The sequence below is a fragment of the Chrysemys picta genome, chromosome 5 (genome assembly GCF_011386835.1).
Source record: "Chrysemys picta bellii isolate R12L10 chromosome 5, ASM1138683v2, whole genome shotgun sequence".
NCBI classification, from domain to species: Eukaryota; Metazoa; Chordata; order Testudines; family Emydidae; genus Chrysemys; species Chrysemys picta.
The window spans coordinates 12,217,767-12,234,774 of record NC_088795.1 but is presented as its reverse complement, the minus strand read 5'-3'; the positions used below and the strand labels follow the sequence as shown (position 1 = coordinate 12,234,774).

The window sequence follows — 17,008 nt, the reverse complement described above, 5'->3', positions numbered from 1 at the left end:
AGCAGTATCTCCTGCAAATTGTAACCAACCTTGTTTGTCTGAGTGACTGGCTGACCAAGAAGCAGGACTGAGTGGACTTGTAGGCTCTAAAATTGTACATTGTTTTATTTTTGAATGCAGTTTTTCTTTATATAATTCTACATTTGTAAGTTCAACTTTCATGATAAAGAGATTGCACTACAGTACTTGTCTGAGGTGAATTGAATTTTTTGTTTTGTTTTTTACAGTGCAAATATTTGTAATAAAAAATAAATAGAAAGTGAGCACTGTACACTTTATATCCTACGTTGTAATTGAAAATAATATATTTGAAAATGTAGTAAACATCCAAAAATATTTAAAATAAATGGTATTCTATTGTTGTTTAACAGCGTGATTAATCGTGATTAATTTTTTTAATCGCACAATTAATTTTTTTTTAATCACTTGACAGCCCTAATAAAAATGTATAACTGCAGCAGAGGGCTCCAGGATAGAATCATGTACAGATGTGACCAAACAAAGTTGATCTGAATTGGGCCAATATACTTCTGAATATGTGTTTTCTTCAAAGGTGGGCATTAGCTAGTAATTCAGTTTTCTGTTACTGCAAGCATCCTGGACTAGTAATTTCACTGTAATCATAAACCATGTTATACATCCTGCTTGAAATGGGAAGGAAGGGAAAATAAGCCATAATCAGTCTGTTGTATAAATTATTTGCATATTTTGTAAACAGTGGGTGATAATTGACCGAGTCAATAGGCATCTTAAAAGGGGGAAATGCCTACCCTAAACTGTAGAATTCCAGAGCCAAATGTTTAGCTGGTTCAAACTGGTGTAGCTCCACTATTAACTTCAATGGAGCCGTGTCAATTTATACTAGATTAAGAGCTCACCCAAATGCTGAAGTATATACCCTCAGAGCCCAGTTGTGCTACCCTACTCATATTGAAGAGTCCCCTACTACATGCCCAATCTCTGTGATTTCAGTGAGTCTACGCACGTAGCAAGCTACTACTTACTGTGAGCAATTTTAAGAGCACAAGTTGGCTCTTAAAATTAAACATCCAAGTCAACTGAAGCATTGAAATTTACAATTTGTAGAAGACTGTTTTGTAGTATGGTGAAAGAGGCAAACTCCACTTCTCAAAGCAACATTTGTAGAGCATACAGTGTAACAGAAGTGGCAGCTAGGATGAGTGATGAGAAATTATACGCCATAAGACAAAGAAGATGACAAGAACACTAAACAAAGATGGTTATATGATAATTGTTTTCCTGACATTAAAATTTGAAAGAGGAAATTCCCATGAATTGCTGCGATCGTGTCAGCTTTAAATGGTATCTGGGTACCAATCCAAGCCTGTAATTAAATGCTCTCCTAGCAATCAGAAATCATATGAGAGTGTAAGAGAGAAATTAATTATAAGGTCATAAGTCAGTGGAAGTGTTGTGGTGATACTGCTTCTCAAGCAGCTTCAAAAATCCCCATATGAACAAATGGTATAGAAATCGTTCAAGCTCTCTTTCTTTTAATCATGTAGAAGCATGCAATAAAACACTTCCTAAAGGGGATCAACCCTTGTAAAGAAGAAACAATGTTGTGGGATCAGAAAAGCTGCCATCTGTTGACAGCAATGCAGAAGTTTGATCTTGTTGGGATAAACGATTACCCTAATGCTGGGTGATGAGGGGGGAATCATATGGAGACATCATCATCCTTTAGAATGTCCTGATGGTATGCAAAGCATCTATCTGTCAACGCTCTGTCCAATCAGAAGACTTACTTTATCATACTGCTTTCCCTAACCCTTGCACAACTTTGATGAGCAGTGTGTGATATCAAAGCACATAGTGACCTACTGCCTTTGCCGAATGTCAGCATTCTTACACTTCCTTGGGGCTTGTCTACACAGGGGAGTTATTCTGGAGTAAGGCTGGGAGTTAATTTCAAGTGCTATAGCTATTCTAGAATAACTCCCTGTGTGGATGCTCTTATTCTGGAGTAAGTGTCCAAATAGGGAGTCATTCCTGAATAGTTATCTCAGGCTAGGTCTACACTACCCGCCTGAATCGGCGGGTAGAAATTGACCTCTCGGGGATCGATTTATCGCGTCCCGTCGGGACGCGACAATCGATCCCCGAATCGACGCTCTTACTCCACCAGCGGAGGTGGGAGTAAGCGCCGTCGACAGAAAGCCGCAGAAGTCGATTTTGCCGCCGTCCTCACAGCGGGGTAAGTCGGCTGCGATACGTCGAATTCAGCTACGCTATTCACGTAGCTGAATTTGCGTATCTTAAATCGACTCCCCCCTGTAGTGTAGATGTACCCTCATCAGAATAGCTTATCCCCAAATAGCTATACTGGTCAATTTCTCTATGTAAACAAGCCCTTCAAAAATGGAGAAATCTAGCCACAGATTTTTGAATCAATCTGCCATTAAATGTCACTGCATTGTCACTGCTCAAACTCTTTTACACATGGAGGGAGGCACATCAGATGTTCTGGATTAAGAGGATAGTGTCTCCTCCTGTGTTCTTAAGGTGAAAATCACAAAGCAAAATGGTTCTGCTACTTTAAACAGACAAAAACTTTGCACCAGTGTGAGAGGAGAATGAAGCCTACGCTGATTTGGATAGTTAAAAAAAAAATGGTAACAGAATACCCCGCCTTTTACTGAGTTACTGGTCAAATCTAGCCCAGTTCAGTAGTGATCATGAATTGCTATCATCTGATGGCTCTTCAGTGGTATACATGAAATGAACTGGAGGTCTCCGTGGTACTTAATGGACTGGTGTTCCCATGACAAAAACCACAACCAGTATTGACACTAATGGTCACCCTTGCAGGCAGGCTGTGTACAGGGCCCCGGGGGGCATGGAGGCTGAACTACCCTCAGACCTTGAGAGATGAACCCTCCAGGTCAAGGTTAGGCACCAGGGTGGAGTACCTGGCATTCCCGTTGCCTGTGCGGTGATTTAATGGAGCATTTCAGACTCCCGAGCTGAGATTCCATGGCAGCCGGATGCTGTACTGCCCTGGTGGGAACATGAGAAATGTAGATAGACCAGCGATTAGATAAAACAGCTGCCAATCCAGCAAGGAGCACTCATTCTTTTCAAAGCCATTCAAGGAGTGCTCTTGGCAAGAGAACAGCCAAACAGCTCCTCCTACACATGGCGGATACAGACAATGATCAGCCACTGGTCCTTCCTGCTAGAATGAGGTCTCATCCCACTAAGTTCGTGGTAGGTAAATTTAGAACAAATAAAAGGAAACCCTCCTGACAGTGTTCAGTCAGCCACTGGAATTTACTGCTGCAGGAAGTGGCAGTCAAGTGCTAGGGTTGGAGTTCTTTAACTGGCTGGCTAATGTTAGGACCAGTACTAATATTTAAAATAATGCTTGCTAAAAATAAGTACAATCAAACCACATGCTTCAGGGCCTCTGATGACAAGGGTCAGGAAGGAATTCCTTGTCCGCCACCCCGGTACAGTGCTGTGCAATGGGCGAGGTGCATGGTGGGAGGTTTGGGCTCCTCTCTCCAGCACCAGGTATAGGTCACTGCTGAAGTGACCTGCTGGAGTAGAATAAACAATGGCAGATCCAATGTTTCCACTGTATTCAGTGCTCTACTTTATAATGAAAGAGGTGCTGGGGCTCAAGCAATATTTTTGCATTCATAACGGATGCAACCCCAGAGGTGCCTGGGCTATGAACTGCCAAGCCTGGAGGTGCCAGGGCTCAGCTCTGGCACAAATTAAGCACTGACTGGATTGATTCTTGCAGAGACCAAGGACATACTGAGTGAGTCCATTCCTAGCCGGAGCGATACTAGTGTAAAGTGAGGGCTTCATGGAAGCCCCTGGAGTGTCTCCAGAAGGACGAGGGCCTTGGAGCAGAATTGCAACCACCCACGTGGGGCCCGCTCTCATTCCCCACCGTGTAAATCCGGAATAAATCCATTGCCTGTGGGGTGGGGGTGTGTGTGAAAGGGAGTTACTCCAGATCTACCCCAGGGTAACTGAGAGCAGAATTTGGCCCAGTGATTTCCAGCCCTTGGAAACTTTCCTTTCCTTCCTGCCCTTCCGCCAGCAGCTCCTCCCTTGGGCAGCAGCAGGTGCCTGGGTCTCGCCTACCCCGGCAGCAGCAGGGGGTGTTGCGTTGGTTTCGGCTCGGCGCCCCTGCAGCGGGGCCGGGATCTCTCCCTCCCCCCCGCCCGCCGCTGGGGTCCGGCCCCGGGGCCCGCTAGGTGGCTCGGGCGGGCTAGGGAAGCCGGGGGCGGAGGGATTCCCCGGCCGGCGCTGGCTCTCTGAAGCAATCCTCCCCGGGGCGCCGGGACTGGGCGGCCGGCCCCAGCCTCCGCCGGGCCGGCCCCAGGATTTCGTCACCCGGGACTCCAAGTCCGCAGTTTCCGCCCCGGCAGGGTATAAAGGGCGAGACGGCTGCGGCCGGGGCTGCAACCAGCCTGTCGCTGCCGCCGGAGCCGGCTGCTGTCCCCGTGAGCTCAGCGGCGCCCCCGTGCAGAGCCAGCCCGGGATCCGGAGCGCTGCGGGATGGACGCCGGCGGCTGCCCGAGGATGCGGAGCGCGCTGCTTTGCCTGGGTAAGCGGCGCCCTTTGGGGCGCTCCCCAGCGGGTGACATGCCCCGGGGCTGGGGCTCGGAGCAGCTCCGGCCCGGCCCGCTGCAAATACCCTGCGTGGCTCGGTCCCGCGGTGCGTGCTCCGCTGTCACGCGTGGGAGCGGGTACCAGGAGCAGGGCTGGCTCCAGCCGCGCCTCGGTGGCCCACGGGCGGCAGGAAGGGAACGGACAAGCCCCTGCATGTCCTGCCAGCAGCCAGGCACCTGTTCCGCGCTCCCCTTCCATCGCGTGTCAGCAGCCGGGAGGTTCAGAGTGACTCAGGCGGCCGGATTCGGCGGTGCGGCTGTGACTGCAGCCCGCTGATGAAATCGCCCAGGGGTGTTTTCGCTGACGGCAGGTTCAGGCTCACGGGCCTCCTTGGGGGCTGGAAAGTCTTTAGCAAGTGTCGGGCCAGATTTCATCCGCACTGATCGGGATCTGAGACTGGCCCCATGGAAAGCAGTGGCATTGCTTGGGTCGGAAGGTGACAGGGGAGGGTATCGAACCTGGCCCTGGTAGGTGTCCACAAGTGCTCCCTTGTTTTCCACCACCTAATGGTTTTAGAAAATATTAATCCCTTAAGGGGAAAAAAACAATTCTGTGTGCTGTTATTTCTTGTAAGCAGGGTAGCTTGGAGCCCTGTTGGTCCCATGATATTAGAGAGAGGAGGTTCCTGGGGAAATATCTTCTACTGGACCAACTTGGACTCCAAAGTTTCTCTCTCTCTTCAACAGAAGTTGGTCCACTAAAAGATGTTTCTCCACCCACCTCATCTCTCTCTTTCTTGGGATCTGAGCAGCAAGTGGGGCTTTTAAAATCTCCGGGCCATCCTTGCAGTCCCAAAACGCCCATTGACCTCAATGAGAGCTTTGCCTCTGTAAGGACTGTGGCATCCCAGCCTCTAAATTGGGTGTAACCCTCATCCCATTCAGAGAAGATCCTGCAGTCTTTAACGCTCAGTGACCTCAATGGGAGGTTTTTCCCAGGCCAGACTGAAGGGGAAGGGCCTGCCTTCTGCTAAGAAAACGGTGACCAGTTTCCCCTGATGTCTAGATCCTTCACCTTTTCAGTGCGATGCATTTCAGTAATAAATTCAGTGTATGTCTGAAAGTTTGGCAAAGCGTTGGGAGCCTAAACTGTGCATCTGTAGAGCCGGGATCCATGTTGATGGAGCAATAACAAATGCTTGGACTGCACCTTTGCTGGGCAATGGTAGTGGTGACCCAGGATTATTGCTGCAAACTGACCAACTAAGAGCATGACTTGGCTTTGGTGCAAGGAAGATCAGAATCCGGCCCAGTGGGAATTGTGCCAAAGTATCTGAGGGCAGAGTTGGGCCCAAAGTGTTTGAAAATGCCATTCATTGCTCTGTAATTCCAAAGTCTATTTTAATGTCTACAATGGGTTGTTAATTGAGACATTAAATAACAGAATTCCATTGTTACCCTACGTCCAGTGCTTTTGAGCCTTCGCAGAGGTGCTTAACCACTTCATTGCAGCACTTAATTACAGTGCAGGTGTTTCATCATCTGCCAAGTCTATTTCAGCATGAGCTCATCAGTTTCTGTTTTCCACATTTACTTCCATGCCACTTTACATTCCAGCCATTATACAACCATTTTATTTGCCAACACATTACAAATAAAGCCATGGCCTTTTTAATCTGGGCATCGACTGTTTCCGGCACAAGGATGACATTGAAATGTGTTGTGCAAATATCTGTGAACCTATGTCTCTTTTGGCATGTGTAAAAGGTTAGATTTGACCACCCTTACTCACAGAGGGCCAGATTGTGATATGTCACATTAAATTGAGTTGAATAGTGTGTTACTCTACAAATGGATCCATTGACTTCAGTGGAAGTAAGCTGCTACTCACTGAAAGTCAGAGTATTTCACTCTGGCCTATGGAAGAAAAATGCCCCCTCTCCCCCCGAAATATACTCTAGTTTTGGAGGGGATGTCTTTCCTGCAGCCACTCTTAAACCCTAGTCGATTTCATGACAGAATCTTATAAAAACTATTTAGAGAAATTACTGTGGGCCACATTGTGATCCTCTTACTCATGCTGAATAGCTCCTTACCCCCAGAGGTTGTCCCAGTCAGTCCTTGATGCTGCTTGTAGAAGTAAGGTGCTACTTGGAGAGTCTGGCCCTTTGTGATCTAAGGAGTTTTGGTCCAGAATCTTTAAACCTCTTGAACAATTTCTCAGCTGACTTAGAGCACTAATGTAAAGGTGAAATTGTGTTCTTGGAAAGGAATCATTAGCCTTATAGCCCTGTGATAAAGGCTTATTTTTATTTACTTGTAGCCAGTCCTGTACAAAACTAACTAAAGATGTATTAACTAGGAAAAAGAAACGTTATTTACAAGGTTAAAGCAGGTAAACATGCACACAAATGAGATAGACTTAAGTTCTGAGAGATGATAGTAGCTGCTATAATCTGCAAGCTTTATATGTCCTTTAGGGCTAACTCAAGCTAAACAGCTGGGGACCCCTTGCTTATGCTCTCACCTCTCAGACTTCAAGCAGTATCGGGATAATAATTCCTTCTTGATGGGGATTTTTTTCCCGTCCCCAGCATTCATGCTGTGATGGGATGAGGGCTTGTGCACTATCCTCTTCAGAGATGTGGGGAAGCAATCAACAAAGTCTCTTGTCTACTGATGCTCCACAGTCTATACTGTCTATAGGCCTTTTTTTGTTGGGGAGGAGATAACCCCTCTTGTGGTTATTTCATATTTGGTAATGCTTCTGTCCTCTGTGGCTTTACAGTCTTGGCAAACGTGTTTATGGTTACAGAACAAACTCTTAAACATTACCTTATAACATAGGATACAGATATAACGTGCAGCATCCTACAAGCATTCCATAAATTTTAAGCACGTTCTTGTAACTCTGATATCTATTTTAACAATACTAACACAGGGACAAGCCAGACAACGATGTGTTTGTCAGCGTTCAGTGAGGCCAAGTGGCGTTGGCATGAGCTGGCACTTGATCTGCCAGCGTCACGGTGATAATGCCCTCAATTTGATTTTCCGTAATCCCCACTTAAAGATGCATCTAATTGCCCTGAATTAAAATTTTAGCTCATCACCACTAATCTACATCCAAATGTAATGATATGTTAATTAGCACATTTGCATATAAATTAACACGTTCCACTGATGACCGTGGAAACTTTTTCCAAAGACACTTTCCCAGAGGTGCACAGGGAGGAATTCAGACAGCACATCCTAAGTGTGGACATTATAAAATACAGTTACTTTTAATGGGCCCAATCCTGCCTCCTTTTGACGTCAAAGGCAGTTTTGCCATTGACTTCAATGGATGTAAGATCAAGTCGCAAGTGAAATAAAGCGATTAGTTGAATTATGCCTTCCATGAACAAACTGCTACCCAGCATGGCCCAGAACTTAGTAGTAAAACACACTCCTTTGTGCCTGCCTAACTTATGCCCCCAAATACTAGCTGTGCCTACACAACTACCTGTTTTACACATGTACGTTTGGAACTTGCACAGCTGAGGCACGTGCACACAGTTATTTATGTGTGTGTAGCTTTCGCTCTCTCGTACTGTACTGAAACGTGGGGATGTGACCTGCCTAACCGGCGTCAGGAATGTTCCTCCATGTTCAATTAGTATATTACTGATGACCAGTAAAACCCGAAAGTGACAAAATGACATCTGAGAAACGATTTCAAAAATAAAAAGATTGCCCTATATTGCCTTAAAGGGGGTTTAAATTTGCTGGAAGGCCGTGACGTATATCACTGAGAATCAGGTCCATTGTAATTGGAACATATTAGAATTACGTTTACCTAAAACCATACTGACCACTCTTGGTAGCTGTTGCATATTGCACGGGTATTACGGGAGATCCCTGGTATTCCACCCTTGGTCTGATTCTCTTCACCCCACACTTGGTCAACAGCAGTAAGATTCCAGTAAGGCAACCTGCAAGTATGACCATGCTAACCTTTCGTAAAGCAGGAAAAAGCATTCCACTTGCATTCCAGCCAGGCAGCGATAAGTGTAAAAGTAACATTCCAGTGAATCAGTAATAAATACCCACCATCCCACTACACTCTGCCGTACAAGATAACAGTATTTGCTTACTGATCAAGGTAACAAACAGGACCCCACCTTTCCCAGATTCCTCATTCAACGCTCGCCATAGCAGCAATACACACATGCGAGTTGTGAAATTAACAGCCACCAGCAGGTAATCATTCTGGGAAAGGCTCTCTGCTTCGATCTACAATGCAGATCCCTTATCCACACCCCAGATCTCCTTTGCACTCCCATTGACGTCATTGGGAATTACGTGCATGGAAAAAGGCCAGAATGTGCAACAAAGATCCCCGGTGCAGATTGGGGAGGAGAATTTTGTCCTAATGCCAGAAGATACAAAGGTGTATCTGAAAATGTACTTGCCATGTTGTGCTTTGGTAATGAACTTATTTCCCCCGCCTATCTGCAATCGCCTAACGAAGGAGCCTATCAGCTATTCTGCATAGGCAGAATGTGACAAGTTTTAGTCTGGGCTCTGACATTGGTGCCTTATTTTATTTCTTTCTGTTGCTTAACTATGCATGTGTTCACTGCCTCCGGATGTACAGTACTGGGCCACATTGAAAGCAAGTGTTTCTAGGGGCTGGTCCACAGTAACCCCCCACTTCGAACTAAGATACGCAACTTCAGCTATGTGAATAACATAGCTGAAGTCGAAGTATCTTAGTTCGAACTTACCGCGGGTTCACATGCGGCAAGCAGGCTCCCCCATCGACTCCACGTACTCCTCTCGCGGAGCAGGAGTACCGGCGTTGACGGCGAGCACTTCCGGGATCGATTTATCGCGTCTAGACAAGACGCGATAAATCGATCCCAGAAGATCGATTGCTTACCGCCGGACCCGGAGGTAAGTATAGACGGCACTTGGTACATCATTCAGGACTAAAGGAAGTTGCAGCTTTTGCACATATCGGGATTTCCCACTCTTTAGTTGGGGTTTTTAGTCAGGCCAGGTTCTGATCTCATTTACATTGTTGGAAATCCATCAGAAATCTCTTAATTTTAGCAGAGTCATTCTGGATTTGCAGTAGTGTCAATGGGATCAGAATCATACCTATGCTTTTTCTTTTTCACCCAACAGAGCCTAATGCCTACAAAGGCTCTAGAGCCTCTTGGGTTAAATTCTGCTTTCCGGTACATATGCACAGCCCCCGTTGGCTTCAGTGGGATTGTCTGTGTGAACCTATCAGGCAGAATTTGGCTTGTGCTAGTCTCTAGAGACTCTATGGAACAGGTGAAACTGGTCTCTTCCATTCACAGAATTTTTGTGGGTGTAAGTGAGATGAGAGTTGGGGTACTGTGTATTGGAGAGATGCCTTCTTCAAAACGTACACATTCAACCTTACCCTGTGGTACAGTAGTGTGAACGGGGGGCTCACGAACGCCCCACTCACTACCTTGGATTTCAATGGCAGCAGAGTTAGGCCAATGTTGAGCACTCTTGAAAATCTCAGCATCCATCCCCAACTCCCAGGGGCAAGCATTGTGAGTCAAGGGTCTCATACAAGTAAACCTCCCATTCAGGGAGATATTTACTTGGGGAAGGAGCTCAGGATTTGGTCTGTGTTTTGGCCCAAGTCCTCAGCTGGTGTAAAGAAACATAGCTATACTGTAATAAATGCAGCAACATTGATTGACGCCAACTGATGATCTGGCTTTTTGTTCCCAAATGGGAATTCATTTGGAAGATCAGGTTTTGGGGTTGTTGTTTTTTTTTTTTTCCCCCAAAAGTGCTGTGGCTAACTCTGCTCCACTCAGTCAAATGGTCCCATTGAAGTCAATGGCCAACATACAGTGCCTTTGAAAAACCCAACCCTAAAGGAAACCCCCCCGGGAAAATAGGAATCTATGCCCACTTTTCCCATTACACTAGTTATACTAGCTGAAGATGTAAGAAGAGTCATAGTCTATTTTTTTCATTAAAATGTTGTGTTTCAGAATAGAAAGTGACAAATATATATTTTAAGAGGGACAGAATTGATATGACTCCATGGTTAATGTTAAATACAGAGTACTTAGAAAAGCCTTGTTAACTGACATGAAGTAAAAGAGGGACGCCTATTAGCAATAGTATAAAATGGAGTGACAGCAGGAAGTCCATAATCATTCTGGAACTGACGTGGCTGAAACATAATAAAACTTTCTAATAACTGGAAGTTTAATAAAAAGGATGATCGAGAAATTATGAAGGCACGCTCCCTTCATTAGGCACGCATGACCTGACAAGTCGAAAGATGCTAGCAGCCCAAAGGCAAAGACTGAAATTACAGACTGCAATGGAATGGGGCTGACAGTTAAACAGTTCATGAGCGGGTTAGCTTGTGACCACAGCAAAAGTGTTAGCAAAGCGGATTTCCTGACCAGTTGGGGCAAAAGATTGATTATTCATCATGGGACTTCCGAATATTTGTAAGGATTACTATAGAAGCCTGTGCGGGGATGCACATTCCATTGATAGAATACCTGAAATCTGTATGTGGGCAGCACCTTATAACTCGAAGGATGCCAGAGTGCTTTACAAATTGTGTCTCTAGGATTTGCCCTCACTGCTATAACGTGGCCACCTCTGCTGTGTAAAGGCAACAGCCATTCTGTGTCAGCAATGCTGCACTATGTAGATTTCTGGAGGTGAACTGAAGGGAAATGTACCCAGTTTAAACTATAGAACTGGAGACGAGTGACACTTTTCCTGGGATCTTGTTCCTATTTCTAAATGGTTCACAAACCAATACACATGCAAATACAGCTGGAATTTTCCAAGGCACTAAAGAGAGTTAGGCGCCTAACACCCATTCATGTTCAGTGGTGGCTGAGAGCCTGACTTCCTTAGGCAACACTGATAATCCCCACCTGCATGTGATTGCATGCACAAATGGGAGATTTATGTGCATAGATGGCCAGGTAAGTATCTAACTAGCCACTTGAATGAGCAAATACCCTATTTGTGGGCTCAGGCATAATAACCATGTGAGTGGCATACAAAATCAAATTCTTGGTGACAAAATCAAGCAGATGGTGTCCCCTGAACCCCAGAGCAGGGTGTTGGTTCAATTCTGAGTCAGCAGAAAGATGCCATCTGCTGAGTCACCAACACTTCCTGCAGCATCTGGGGTTTCCTTTTAAAACTCCTCTTCAGTTATTGGCCAACCTTGATCTTGTTTGGTTAACGAGCTCTAACGATTAGTCTCCCCATTAACTTCAATTGATCAAGCCCTGGGAACGGGAGCCTAGCATTTAAAAACAAAGTTATTTAGGAGATCAGCCGAAGCATGAAACGGTAAATGGCATGTGAAGATGTGCACTTTCTCATATTTTGGGTGCAAATTTTGTGTGAGGGGTTCCTGTTGCATCAATGGAGTATGTACATCCCAGTGTGGCATTTGGTACTTAGTTAGATCAGTGTGAGATCCGTAGCCCCAGTTCGGCAAAATGTCTAAGCACGTGCTTAAGTCCCATTGAAGCCCATGGGATTTCAGCATGTGCTTAAAGGTAAGCATATGCTTAAGTGTTTTTCCATAGTCTGGTCCCATGTCCATGAGGTTCATACCACTAAGACTGCAGTCAGAGCATGGGTCAAATCCTGCTCCCCTTCTCATTCATAGAACCCCAATTCAACAAGGCATTTAAGCACATACTTAAATTCATCCCTACTGAACCTAGCAGTTAAACACAGGCTTAAATTAATCCCTATTCCTATCACTATGTACTTTGCTGAATTGCGGCCATAGACCTTTAACATGATTGTTTTATTATTGATTATTGCATTTTAGTATTTGTGTTTGGATTGGTCGATCCTAGGGACCATACCTGTGTCTGTTCTCTGGCTATATTAGTAGGCTTATGTTGAGCTTGTGATTAAACTCTAGAAAGAAACACTCTCAAACGAAGTACTCCAAATACTATAATTAGAAGAAATTCCTCCAATGCTGCTTTTAGTTCTTTGCGCCATTAATAGGAATTTTTGTTATTTGTCTGTCCCATAGGCTTTTATCTATTGCAAGCTGTCTTTGGGACAACAGTGATCCCATTATGTGAACCAAATGAAATGGAAAACTGTACAACAGCACTGAGTAAGTATGACATTTTAACACTGCCTCTTTAAAAACGGGGCCCGTTCAGCAAAAGTCTTCAGTGTCTGGCAATTCCCATTTTTCTCAGGGGGGGGCTGAGCACTTTTGAAAATCTGGCCCATAAACTTGAAGCCACATTTTAAAAACAAAGTGAGTTAATATTTTAGGGCCCGCAAGATGCTGGGGCTCAGAAGAGTTCCGAAAGGTACTAAGCATCTGGCAGGAGCCAACCCTGAGTCTCTACTACCTTTTATTAAACCGAAAGTGTTAAATAATTATGCCTCAGAAAACAATTCACTGTGGTACAGTATCCACTGATCTAGCTACCCTTGTACCTTGGGCCCAGAATTCCCAATAGAAAAAACAATCAGGGTGGAATTTTCAAAGCCCATCTCAAGGGTTTGGCTGCCTAATCCCTATTTATTTTAATGGGAATTGGCTTTGCATATTTCAGCCCTAGCCTAGGTTTCATAAGAATAAATGCAAATGATACAGTTTTAAGAAATGCAGGCACAATGATTGGGGGAAAAACACTAACGAACCATTAACCAAATCTACTTCCAGTTCAGACGGAGAATAGCCCGCGGGTGGCTCAAGTCGCGATAACCAAATGCAAGCCTGAAATGCAAGACTACTGCTTCCACGGGCAGTGCGTGTACGTTGTGGATTTAGATGACCATTACTGTAGGTAAGAGGAAATGTGTAGAATACCATTTTGCATTTCTTCCTGAGTTCGAGTGCATACATGAATTACACGCAGTTGCATGAACTGGCTTTGATCTCTCCTTTCACCTGCTTTCAGACTCTGTCACATGAAAATCAAATGCAATTTAGGGCCCTGATGCAGCAAGGTATTTAAGCACTTGCCTAACTTTAAGCATCTGAGTAATCCCCTTGACTTCAATGGGACTTGAATTCATGAACTGACTGCAGTCAATTGGACTATGCGTGTGCGTAAACTTAGGCACGTGCTTAAATATCTTGCTGAATTGCGGCCTGAACCTGAAGAGGGAAAAACCAAAATAATGGCAAGTGAACATAGGATGGCCCATTATTATAGATCTTAAACTAGTCATTGGTCAATCATTAGGGCAATGTGTAGGTCACTTATGCTGGGGTAAATGAGGAGTAACTCACTGGTTTAAATCCAGAGCAAGAGAGAGGAAAATCTGCCCGACAACTTCTACATACAGCATGTGACTTCCCGAGCCTGATTTGGGCCAAACGGCCCATTGTTTCTTTATGAGCTTTGCCTCCACATGGCTCTGCAGGATAAGATCCTGGATGTCTTAAGACGGCATTACCCTCTTCCCAGAGATGCTAGAGCACTGGAGTTTATTGAGGAAACCAATTCAATCCTAAATTAGAAATGGAAAAGAGCTGTTAGATCATCTGGTCTTGCATGTGCCATTGCGTGATTGTTCTCTGCAGGACATTTTCTGGAGCTTCCCCATCCATAGTCATCCATACTGACATTGGGTTTCAAACCAGCACAGTGTATTTTTCTATAACTGTGACTCCCTTTGTTTTTTCAGGTGTGATGTAGGCTTCTCCGGGGTCCGATGTGTGCATTCGGAACTTGTCACACAGCACCTGAACAAAGAATATTTGGCACTGACCATTATTTTAAGCCTATTTTTCCTCATTTCAATTTTGGTTGCCACATACTACTTCTACAAATGGTAAGGCGCTCTCATATTTTACTGTGTGCTCTTAAAATATGACTCCGCTTCTCCAGCTAGGGTGAAAAGCTTTGGTTTTAACAAAGATGTCAGATGAGGAGTTCACAAAGAAGTCACGTGGAGCTTTATTTATTTATTTTTGCTTGATTACATTAAGTTTTTCGGATACCGTGCTTGCTTATTACGCTGCACTTATTTACTTAACTCCTTTTGAAAAGGGCGGATTAATTATGTTTGCTTTGGCTACATGATCGTAAATGAAACGTTGGGTTTTTGCTAAAATGTATGATACATTGTTGGCATCAGGAATAGCACTAGTTCAAACAATACACTAATATTCCTCGGGCACAGCTCTATCCACTGAATATAGAGAGAAACTAGAATGAAATCCATCTGGGGTCATGCCCACAATCCGGACAGCAGGAAGTGTGGGCTCCCACTTCTCTGTAAGGACTATAGGGGTAGTTCTACGGAACCACCACTAGATGGGTCACAGACTTGGCTCAGTTATCTACTCCAGACTAAGACTCCTGGTGACGAAACATCCAAACCAGACAGGTTTCCACTTTATATATAATCTAAATAACTAAGCAAAAAGAATAAAAGGGGGTTAATATCAAATAACCACCTTAATCTAATTACTAGGTTGGTCCAACCATAACCATTAAACCAATTGTTCTTTAATAAGCTATCTAATAAGTTGGGAGCATGGGATGTTTGTTTAGCAGTCAACATTATCCATCTCCATGCCAATTGGTATTTTTAGATATACTGCAGAATGGCTGAAAGAGGGGTTCACATCACTCCCGGGTTGAAGACTACAGCTCTGATGCCAGTTCAGGCAGCCTCCCCAAACTGTGGGTGGTTAAGTGACCGCAAGTCTCTTCCTCTATCCCTAGGGTTATATGAAATGTTCCAATATAACTCAAGATGACATCATTTGTTGCACTTTAAAATTCAAAGGAATCGCGTAGGGGAAGATAACAACATGATTTCTCAGCATTAAATACGCAACTTCTAATGTGTAATATGTGATCTTTCAAATAGCAAGATTGTTTAACCTAGGGCGGTTGTGGGTGTTTTACCTAGTCTCTGGGTGCTGTTCGCAGTTAAATTCTGTGGGTTCTTTGTGTGCACATATGCACACCCTCTCATTACTAGCAATGTGCTGTAGTTCAAAAAAATTCCAAGGGCAAGAATATTAAGATGGAGGCATCCCTTTACTACCAAAACTTAGAAAAAGAAAACCAACCCCCAAAAGGTCAATACTGATGCAGGAGGCTTGTTGTATCTGCTGTGGTTTAATTGAGGTCTATGGTTGAAAAGGTTAGCTGGTGATTTTCTTGGTTCGGTTGTTGAACATAAGCTCTAGCCAGCCAGCAGATGTCTAGCTCTTCATGGGATTTAAGAAAGTGCTTATGTACTACTTTGAACAGGGAAGTTTTTTTGCTCAACAACCTTGTAGGATGGAAGCTTCTATGGAGAAGTGGAATAAGTGCTAGAGCTGTTAAGTAGCCTTTTCTTTCAGACACAGTTGTGTGTTTTATTGCTTTTTCTCTGGAGGCAATAGTTTAACAACCTCTCTGATCTTCATATTTCCAGGTACCAAAACAAGAAGGAGAGGCAAGCCAACAACCAAGAATACAAGGAGGTTGATGTCCATGAGAAGAACCCAGCGCTGCTTCCCCAGTGAAGGGGGAGAGAAACACACACACACACACACACAGACCAAGAATTTGTCAGCTCGCAGCTATTTAATATTAACCTTATTTTATTAATATTTATATGTTCTAAACAAAACAATTTAAATTTGTATTGATCAGAATCAATATACAGGTCAAAAATGGACTTTTTTTAAGTATAAATATTTTCTTTTTATTTTTAATGTTTTTATTTTTATTTTTTTATTTTATTGTTGAATATTTAATACTATGCAATGTGGAGAGAAAAAATCCTGCCTCTGTAGGATTATATATAGATATATATTTTTGTAAGAAATGTAAGCTTTTTGCCAGTAATAGCTGGTCTACCAAAATACTTTGTTTTTAAAAAAAAAAAACACAGCACAATTTTGTATTTGTTCATGTGAACATAATGAATGTACTTCTGCTTCTTAGAATTAAATCTTCTAAATTGGGTTGAATGAATATGGTGTATCTCCTGTTGTATACTGTTGTAACAACAGCAGGCAGTTTACCTGATCCATGCACTAGCCTTCAGAGAAGTTTCAGATAATCAGACATGAACACATGGAAAGTACCTCTGGCCCTGGGAAATGTTGCTCCTCTAATCAGACAGATGTTGATTGCTAGTTTGTAGTTTGGGGGGGGAGGGTGTATTGTCATATATTTGTATCATGTTATGTTTCATACCTATGCAGGGGGGTTTTCATGAAAACTAAACTGAGGTCTAATATTCAGCTTTCGGTCAAGGCCTTGTTATTGGCACAATTTTGACACCCATGTGGGAAAGTAAGGAGGTGTAAGATGTTCTCTTACTTTTCTAGGCAGGCTACTTGCTGCCCCTTAATTAGGGGAGATTGGTTAATTTACAATCATTATCACAATCATTTA

The 17,008-nt window shown here is 43.8% G+C and overlaps 1 protein-coding gene across 1 annotated transcript; it reads left to right on the top strand.

Annotated features, from left to right (window-relative positions):
• Positions 1–4,298: 4,298 nt before the first annotated feature.
• On the top strand, positions 4,299–16,582 carry EREG (epiregulin). The gene is made up of 5 exons (XM_005284001.4): positions 4,299–4,588; positions 12,667–12,753; positions 13,318–13,441; positions 14,289–14,435; positions 16,038–16,582. Exons 1-5 carry the CDS (start codon positions 4,540–4,542, stop codon positions 16,126–16,128), a joined length of 498 nt encoding a protein of 165 aa, XP_005284058.1. The 5' UTR covers positions 4,299–4,539; the 3' UTR covers positions 16,129–16,582.
• Positions 16,583–17,008: the final 426 nt, after the last annotated feature.

What these genes read in the sequence shown, in the direction of transcription:
- EREG (XM_005284001.4), top strand. Translation starts at nt 4,540, where the DNA reads ATGGACGCCGGCGGCTGCCCGAGGATGCGGAGCGCGCTGCTTTGCCTG. An exon ending in AAACTGTACAACAGCACTGA is followed by an intron (nt 12,754 to 13,317) that starts GTAAGTATGACA and finishes ATCTACTTCCAG; the next exon opens with TTCAGACGGAGAATAGCCCG. An exon ending in TTAGATGACCATTACTGTAG is followed by an intron (nt 13,442 to 14,288) that starts GTAAGAGGAAAT and finishes TTGTTTTTTCAG; the next exon opens with GTGTGATGTAGGCTTCTCCG.